This window comes from Elephas maximus, chromosome 16, assembly GCF_024166365.1.
Source record: "Elephas maximus indicus isolate mEleMax1 chromosome 16, mEleMax1 primary haplotype, whole genome shotgun sequence".
Classification (NCBI taxonomy): Eukaryota; Metazoa; Chordata; class Mammalia; order Proboscidea; family Elephantidae; genus Elephas; species Elephas maximus.
In genome coordinates, this window is record NC_064834.1 from 64,102,969 (window position 1) to 64,112,711 (window position 9,743).

Sequence of the window (9,743 nt, forward strand, 5' to 3'; positions counted from 1 at the left end):
TTTGGCTTTTTTGTTTTGTTTTGTTTTTTTAAGTTGTTTTAATTTTGTTTCCCCCCCTCTCACCTGATTCTGACCTCTCTTGATTTGGTGTGGTTCTTAACAGACGAGCCCGAAAGCTCTCTGAGCGCCGGCAGCCTCGAGGTGGTGGAGGTGGTGGTGGTGGTGGTGATGATGGTGGTGGTGTGTTAAAACCCTTAAGCCTCTTGCTAGTGCTGCCTTCAGCTATGTGGGCTCAACAGTCAACATTCTGAGTGTTTTGTATTGATATGAGGCATCTGGGGACAGAGCTTTGTCTTTCTTTTCTAAACACACACGCAGGGGTTGGGGGTAGTAGTGGTCGGAAGGGGAGTGGAGGGAAGTATGGTGGGAAGGTGAGGGAAGGGTGACATTTTTAAGCCAAAAGAGAAATCACGTAGCTTTTCACTTAATCACAATTTGGACAAAACCAATCCTTGGCAAGTAGGTGCCATCGTCCATAGGTGGTGTCCTTTCATCTGCCCACTTATGTTTGGGGGGTGGCTCTGTGGGTATTGGGGAGGGGAGGTAGGAAGTTCTAGACTCTGAAATATTTGGCTTGCCAGAGCAGGTGTAGGTGTGGGCAGCAGTTCAGTGAGCGAGCACCCTGGTGTGACTTTAATGTTCTCTGGCCATCGGGTGTGCCATTTCCGTGGGGCCTCTGCTAGCTGATGTCCACTCAGCTCTGAGCATTAGATAACTCTCTCTTTTGGCGTCTTTGCCCTTTATTCACAGATAACTCTCTCCCCCTGTTTCTAGGAGAAAAAAAAAGTGCGTTCGCTACATACAAGGTGAAGGCAGCTGCCTCAGCCCACCCTCTTCAGATGGAAGCTTACTAGACTCGCCTCCTCCCTCTCCCAACCTGCTAGGCTCCCCTCCCCACGATGCCAAGTCACAGACTGAGCAGACCCAGCCTCTCTCGCTCTCCCTGAAGCCCGACCCCCTGGCCCACCTGTCCATGATGCCTCCGCCACCCGCCCTCCTCCTCGCCGAGGCCGCCCACGGCAAGGCCCCTGCCCTCTGTCCCAACGGGGCCCTGGACCTGCCGCCCGCCTCTTTGCAGCCACCCATCGCACCCTCCTCATCTCTTGCACAGCCGTCGACATCTTCCTTACATTCCCACACTGCGCTGGCCGGGACCCAACCCCAGCCGCTGTCCCTCGTCACCAAGTCTTTAGAATAGCTTTAGCTTCGTGCACCCTGGTTGGCTGGTTTCGTGTTTTGTTTGCCTTTTCTTTATTTCCTCCCCTTTCTGAAAGATTCTGTTTTGTACCCTTTAATTTTGTGCCACGTGGCTACATTAGTTGATGTTTCTCGAGTTCATTGGTCAATATTTGACCCATTCTTATTTCAATTTCTCCTTTTAAATATGTAGATGAGAGAAGAACCTCATGATTCTACCAAAATTTTTATCAACAGCTGTTTAAAGTCTTTGTAGCGTTAAAAAAATATATATATATACATAACTGTTATGTAGTTCGGATAGCTTAGTTTTAAAAGACTGATTAAAAAAGAAAAAGAAAAGAAGCAATTTTGAAGCAGCCCTCCAGAAGGAGTTGGTTCTGTATTATTTGTATTAAATACGAGCTTGCGAACCAATCATTTTACACCTGGTTTTTAAACCACAAGGGCACGAGGAATGCAATGCCCTTACCTTTTTTTTTTTTCTGTGTGAAACAACTTTTATTGTGATGTTACTTGTTATTGTTTAAATGTACAGAAACAAAGGGTTAAAATGTGTTAATATTACCTTGTTCCATGGTGGTGTTCTTTTGGGGGGAGGGGGATGCTACTCAACAATTAATGGAATCACAACGCCGTCGGACCAGTAGTATTTATTGCTTTAGATTGCTTGTCGTACCTGTACGTTGTCCCTTTTTAAATATGTTTTCTTTTTTCTTGACACTGTATAAAGTTTTTTTCCCCCTTAGCATAAGCATCTTATATATAACGACTCATTTGTACAAGTTTTTAAGTTTATATATAAAATGTGTATATATTTTTTTTTGTTTCTTCCCTTTATTTTTGACTTTTTTTTTTTTTTTTGCTGTATGAAACCCATATGCCGCCAAATGGACATTAATAGCTGCATTAAAGGATCAGTAGCATTAACAAAAGTTGCTTTAAAAGCCATTACGTAAAATAAGACTTGAAAATCAGTGAGGGAATTTTAGCGATGCTGTCTGAGAAACAGCGGGGACCATCCTGGGTTCCCCTTTGAACTCACAGTCGAACGCCCTGCGCCATTAGGACATGGACTGACCGTGTGCAAAAGTTGATGTGCCAAAATTCTCAGTGACTTTAGCTTTCTCCCTCTTTTCGATGCTGTAATTTTTGTTCATCATGTTTTTGCTGTGATGTTACATAGGTAGTTTTGTATGTAGTTTTAATGTCACCTATAACAAGATGTGCTTGGTAGCCGATTGTCCAGAAAGCATTTTAAATGAAGAGGTATAAACCCTTAAGGGCCAAAATTCTGTATATTAGATTACTCTTAAAGGAAAAACCAGCTGCCGCTTCTATGTACACATATTACATACAAGTAGGTAGCGAACTTTAAAAATAATAATAAAAAAAAAAAACCTAGGCATGTTGATGTTGCAAAATGCTGTATAAAGCTGAAACCTGTTCATTCAGTGCCATTGTAGTTGACATGAAGCGATTGTAAAACTGTCTCCAATTTTTCTCTGGTTTATTAAGATGCTAACTATAACATTTTTTGTGAATACTTTGAATGTTTCCTAACAGTTGTGACGTTACTGTTCCGTTTTATGCTCTTATCCAATTTCATTTTGAGTGGTTTGGAAGCCATTTTTGTAATGAATAAATGTTCACGCTGTACAGTATCTGTAGCATGCTGTCTGGATTAATAAAAGCAACTTAGTATGTGCAGATACAGGCTGGTCACTTGTTTCTGTGGTTTGGATTTTCTCTCTGGGCCAACTGGATTAACTTCATCAAGAGAAAGATATTTCTGAGCTAGAAATGGACCCCATGGTTAGTGCACGGGTAGTGGGTGGTGACTTAGAAACCAAAAAGTGGTCTTGAACTCTTGGGAGGGGTTGAGGCGCTCCCCGCCCCATCCTATCCTTTATGCCCATTTGCCATACCTCTTACACCTGGTTTGTACAATGTGCCATTTGCAGTGAAGATGACTGACATAAAGGGAAGCCTTGGCGTGTGTCTTTCCCCGTATTATTCAATTTATGTCATCACCAATAGTTTATTTCTGAAGGCAGAGCACAGTTTTTGTTGTTGGCTGCCATGGAGACAGCCCCTGACTCATGGTGACCCCAGCACAATGGAGTGAAATGCTGCTCGGTCCTGTGCCCTCCCCATAATCGGTCAGATCAGACTGTTGGGATCCATAGGGCTTTCAATTGCCGATTTTTGGAGGTGGATCACCAGGCCTTTCCTCCCTAGTCCGTCTTGGTCTGGAAGCACCACTGAAACCTGTTCATCATCATAGCAACGGCAAGTCTCCACTGGTGGATAGCTGGTGGCTGTGCCTGAGGTGCACTGGCCAGGAACGGAACCTAGGTCTCACATGGAAGGCGAGAATTCTATACTGAACCACCATTGCCCTCTTAGAGCACAGTTACAGAGCATAAAATTCATTCTGATCTAGCCTACTCATCCCTCTCACAGTGTCAAGCAGAGAGAATTTAATTCTTAATGAGACTTAAGGAACTCCATCGTCACCATTTAAGGATCATTGATGTGAAAGTGCCCTCACTTCCAAGAGTTGCATGCAGAGACAGATGCAAGTGGGTCAAATGGAAACCCCTTCTCTAGCAGTGAGCAATTGTGCAAGAAGTCTTTTAGGAAATTGCAACAAGGGTGATTCACTCAGAGGTTTGTGTAGAGGGGTCTTGTAGTCTGGGGCCCAAGTTCTTTGGCTTTGCCCTCAGTTCAACTCCTTCCCTAGTGAGGGGTAGTGAACATCTTCCTGACGTTCCCATTTGAATTCATTTATCATGCTGGTACATCATGGGTATATACATTGTTCCACTTACCTAGGATGTCTGTACCTCAGCCTTCAGACCCATTGCAGGCCTTTCAAAGGACTTGATTTTAATGAACACTGACACTGTTCATGTCCACAGTGTCATTTTTCAGTCTTGGCCAAGGACCTCAGAAACTGGGCTTTGCCCAAGCTAGTTTTTGTTCTACAAAATCTAGGCATTTTGCTTTTGCTTTTGCTTTGCTTTGCTTTGTAATCCAGGCATGTTGAGAGGAGGACTATCTCTAGTTGTCCTTCCCTAGTTGATTTTGCACACTGGGCCCAGAGCGACCTCAGAAAACCCACGTTAAATAAGAACAATATCTGTTATTGGTGGCGGTGGGCCAAGCCATTATGTGCATTTGCTCATTTAATCCTAACACTACCACCTGATGTAGATATTATTCTCCCCCACTGCCTTCTGCTTTATTTTATTTATTTTTTAATGGATTTAGAAACTCAGAGTTTAAGTGTCTTTTCCAAGGCCACACAGCTAGTTAGTAGTTGCAAGACCCGGGCTTTAAATTCCATCTGACTCCAAGTCCACGCTCTTCACACTTAAGTTATATTGCCTTGCGTTATGTAAAATGGCCCTTCCTTTCCCGAACAGAAGTGAAGGGACGATCCTTTCGAAGGACTTTTGAACCCACCCCCTCACCCACCACCCAGGCCCTGCACACTCACTCATTCACACAGCCACTTTATCTTTGGCTGTTCTGAAGAGCTAGTTACCTGGAAGCATTTTTGCTCTTCCGCTTTCAAAGATGCAGTTTCACTCTGCCAGGAAGATGCTGTTCTACTCCTAGGTCCCCACTCCCCGTTTCCTGCCTGGGCCATTCCCCCTCATCCTTCGGGTCTCACGGAGACATCACTCTCCTGACCCTTCAAGGGTCAATTTTTCCCTTCTATGCTCTCTTTCAACACCGTCTGCCCTCCCCTTTAGCCCATGTGTAACTACCAACATGTCAATGGATGTTGCTTACCCATAGACCACTCTCAACTAGAGCTTGGGGCTTTTACAAGTTCCGTTTTGTGAGTACACTTGATGGGAGCTGTGAGCAAACTCATTCACTCATTTGTTCATTCACCAGATGTTTATTGAGCCTATGCAGCAGGCATCTAGGCCTGGGTGAAGCCAGCTTGGTCTCCCTTGTTCCCCCGAGCTCAATCCTGCACCATCTTCCGGGATGGAGTCTTGAAGTGAGGGGAAACACCAACATTCGTGAGGTCCGGACAAGCTGCTCATCTGGAAAGGGGCTTTACTCAAGGATGACACAAGGGAAACTGAACCTTAAAGACGTCAAGAGTCAGATCGCCCAGCTCAGATGGTAGCCTGCAGCCTGCACAGCCAGCGAGAACTGAAAAAGTCATCATCACTTAGCGATGGGACCCCTTAGGGCAGAGTCATGATGCTTGGGGAGGCTTGGACTAGACTTGTTTTCTCACATTGTGTGCAGTCTACTTCCCCCAATTGCACACGACCTTGGGGCCAATCTGGGAACCAAAATGGGTTTTAAAAACAGGCACTGAATATTGGATATACAAACCTGGGATTCCACGTAATTGAACTAACGTTGAGCGTAGAAGCTTGCTTTGTTTCGTTTCCCTTTTCTTTTTCTCTTTTTAATTTATTATTAAAGTAATTTGTGTATAAAAGTTGTTTTCTGGGTATTCTGCACTTCGATAGTCTGTGGCTTCTAATCTTTTTCTTATCATTTTAAGAAATTTTCTATATCATTTAAACCCCAGTACTGTTAACCAATGGAGCCCCTTCATGGTGTAAACTACCAGCCAACTAGCATTAGACTACTAGCTGAAAGGTTGGTAACTTGAACCCACCCAGAGGCACCTCGGAAAAAAGGCCTCGTGATCTACTTACAAAAAGTCACAACCTTGAAAACCCAGTGCAGTAGTTGCACTCTGCATGCACAGGGTCGCCATGAGTCCGAACTGACCGGACAACAAATGTTACCGACAAGATGCAGGCAGGTCTAAGACATTATTAGGGCCCTGGTGGTGTAGTGGTTAAGAGCTCACCCACTAACCAAAATGTCAGCAGTTCAAATCCACCACTCTGGAAACTCTATGGGGCAGTTCTACTCTGCCCTGTAGGGTCGCTATGAGTTGGAATTGACTCGACGGCAACGAGTTTGGTTTGGTTTTTAAGACATTTTGTTCTTCCAGTCAGTAAATATAAAGATCCCAGCATTGCATGTAGACAAGACTGCTCTGGGAGACCTTGCTCTTTGATGAACGGAAGCGAGAATGAGAATTCATATGTGGACTGTGTAGAGGTAGAGATGCCACCATTTCCCAGGCACAGGACTAGAGCCTTCTTCCCTGCCATAGAGAACACCTAGTAAGGCAGCAGACTGCCTCACAATAACAGCTATTGTTTTGCAATTCTTATATTTCAGATTAACATATTTCAACTTAAATAAGGTCTCTTGTATTAATCAGAGTAGTTTAGACTACACTGCAATCATAAATAAACCCTAAAGTAGCAATGGCTTAACAGTAAAGATTTACATCTTGGTCATCTCAGAGATATCTTCCAACCCCATGGATGCAGGAAAGAGAGAGTAAGAACATCACCTGGATATTTGAAGGACCTGTATGTGACATTCTGCCCGTGTTTCATTGTGGAACTCACAGTTTCAAGGCCAATCTAACTGCAAAGGAGGCTGGGAAGTGTTGAGAAGCACACAGATACGAATGAGCACTAATAATCTACCCACAACTTTCTTAAACCCAAGCCAAACCCATTGTTGTTGAGTCGATTCCGACTCATACCAACCATATAGGACAGAGTAGAACTGCCCTATAGAGTTTCCAGGGCTGTAATCTTTACAGAAGCAGACGGCCACATCTTTCTCCAGCTAATTGGATGCAATCTGCCAAGCTTTCAGTTAGCAGCCTAGTGCTTAAGCATTGTGCCGCTAGAGCGCCTTACAACTTCGCTAGTGTCTGCACTTTATCAGAGCACCCCTTTATTACCTTCATAGCACTTCTTCATTTGTATTACACACACATACTTGAAATTATTTATTTATTTATTTTCCTGTTCATTGGCTCTTCTATGCTCTGAAGCAGGGGCTGGTTGACAATAGCCTGGAGGCCAAATTAGGCCCGTGGCCTGTTTTTGTAGGGCTATGAGCTAGGGGCAATTTTACAAAGAGTTATTTAAAATAAAAAATGGCAACAGAGACTGTATGTGACTTGTAATGCCTAAAATATTTACCGTCTAGCTTTTTACATAAGGAGTTCGCCAGCTCCTGGTGTGGAAGGTAAGCTTCTGGAGGGCAGAGATGATGTTTCTTGTTTCTCACTTGATCCACAGAATATAGGACAAAGTCTAATATCTCGTTGTTGTTGTTGTTAGGTGCCGTTGAGTCGATTCAGACTCATAGCAACCCTACAGGACAGAGTAGAACTGCCCCATAGGGTTTCCAGGAGCTGCTGGTGGGTTTGAACTCCCGGTCTGTTGGCTAGCAGCATAACTCTTAATCACCAATATCTCACAGATGTTCAACAAATATTTATTAATGAGTAAAATAAATAAGTTTTTTAAAAGATGTCTCTCGAGCAAATGTTTTTAATTTTAATCAAGTCCAATTTGTGAGTTTTGATGGTTAAAAAAAAACTTTTGCCATTAGTCAATTCTGACTCACAGCAACCCTGTAGGACAGAGTAGACCTGCCCCCATAGGATTGCCAAGCCTGAGTCTTTGTGGAAGCAGGCTGCCACATCTTGCTCCTGCAGAACGGTTGGTTGGTAGGTTCCAACCACTGACCTTTTGGTTAGCAGCCAAGCTTTTAACCACTGAGTTACCAGGGTTCCTTATTTTATGCTTTGTGCATTTAAATCCCATTTGAGAATTCTTTTCCTACGCCATATTTATGCAAATATTCTCTCCTCCTTTTTTCTAAAAGCTTTATTTGGCATTTTGACATTTAGATGTAGGATCCATCTGGAGTTGATTTTTGTGTATGATATGACTTAGGGGGTCAAAGTTCACCTTTTGTTTATATGGATATCCAGTTGACCCCGCATAATTTGAGTCAGTATGGTTGTGGATGTTTCTTGACACTGTTCTGTTCCATTGAGATATTTTTCCATCTTGGGGCCAATACCACACTGTTTTAATTACTGTACCTTTGTAATTTTTTTTTTTTAAGTCTTGCTACCTTCAGTTGTGTTCTTCTCCATCAAGATTATCATAGCTTTCTCAGCCCTTTGCATCGCCACATAAATTTTAGAATCAGCTTGTCAGTTTCCATACACAAATGCACAACCTGCTGGACTTTTTATTGTGATTGTGATTAATCTCTTATTCAATTTGGGGGCAATTGACACCTTAACAATATTGAGTATTCCAATCCATGGACATGTATATTCCTCCATTTATTGATGTATTCCATAATTTCAACAATCTTTTGTAGTTTTATGTGTAGAAGTTTTATGTATCTTTCATTAAATTTATTCCCAAGTATTTGATTTTTTTATATTATCATAAGTGGTAAATTTTAATTTTTGTTTTTTAATTGTTTTTGTATGTACAAATACAATATACAAATACTTGATTTTTGTATATTGACCTTGTATCCCAAAACCTTGTTAAATTCACTTACTATTCTAACAGATTCCGTACCACACAGGGACTCTTCTAACCTTTATACTCTTTATTTATTTATTTTGCTTTTTTGCACTGGCAAGAGCTTCCAATAGAGTGTTGAATAGAAGTGGTGATACTGGACTTCCTTGTCTTTTTTCTGAACTTGGGGAAATGAGTGCACTATTTCACCATTAAGTATGGGGTAAGCTGTAAGTTTATGTAGATGCCTATTACCAAATTAAGTCAATTCCTTTCGAGTCATATTCTGTTGAGAATGTTTATCACAATCTCAGTTAAAGGCAAGCCACAACTTAGGTGATAGTGTTTGCAATATATGTATATCCAGAAGTATAAAGAATTTTTCAAAACCAAGAGAAAAGGATAGCTTAACCAATTTCAAGTGAGCTCCCCTCCCAAAAAAGAAGACTATATATTAAAAATAAATAGACAAGTCACAAAAAAAGGATATGCTAGTGGCATGTTTAGCTTCAGTAGATGATCATAGGAGCTTCATTCATAATGGCCCAAAACTGCACACACCTGTCTATCAACAGTAGACTAGATAGATAAATAAATTGTAGTTCCCATGCAACGCCTTCAGATTCCTCTGGATTTTTCTCTTAGATTATAAAGGCTCCTCTCCACTCAAACGCTAAAGGTGATGTTGGACGGGTGGAGGAAACAAAGGCCTTTAGGCTGTGTGTGTTGTCTGGAGCAAGTAATAAACACCATGGCTATGACTGCCATGTGGCTTACAGAGGGGGGAGAACTATGGCTGAAAGTCATGAAACAGCTTTTGAAAAGTTTTTTAATACCCCCTTTTCACTTAATTTAAGGATCTCTGGTGGCGCAGTGGTTAAGTGGTTGGCTGCTAATCAAAAGGTCAGTGGTTCGAACCCATCAGCTGCTCCTCGGAAGAAAGATGTGGCAGTCTGCCTCCCTAAAGATTACAGCCTTGGCAATCCTATAGGGCTGTTTTACTCCGTCCTACAGGGTCACTATGAGGTAGAATCAATTTAATCTTGTCTGGATTCTAAAGGTGGTGGTGGTTGCTACTTAAAAACAAAGGTAAGTATTGCCAACCCCAGCCACCCATTCCTATTTAATGGT

At 42.3% G+C, this 9,743-nt stretch overlaps 1 protein-coding gene across 29 annotated transcripts in view; it reads left to right on the plus strand.

Annotated features, from left to right (window-relative positions):
- TCF7L2 (transcription factor 7 like 2) overlaps window positions 1-2,861 on the plus strand; it is a 221,089-nt gene extending 218,228 nt beyond the window's left edge. For 18 of the 29 annotated variants that reach the window (XM_049855897.1, XM_049855902.1, XM_049855901.1 and 15 more), the window contains one exon: window positions 775-2,861. In XM_049855897.1, coding sequence (XP_049711854.1) covers window positions 775-1,198 — 424 coding nt within the window. In that variant the 3' untranslated portion in view covers window positions 1,199-2,861. The remainder of the gene's footprint in view (window positions 1-774) is intronic. The other 11 variants (XM_049855917.1, XM_049855918.1, XM_049855920.1 and 8 more) reach the window with 2 other exon arrangements.
- The last annotated feature ends 6,882 nt before the right edge of the window (window positions 2,862-9,743 follow it).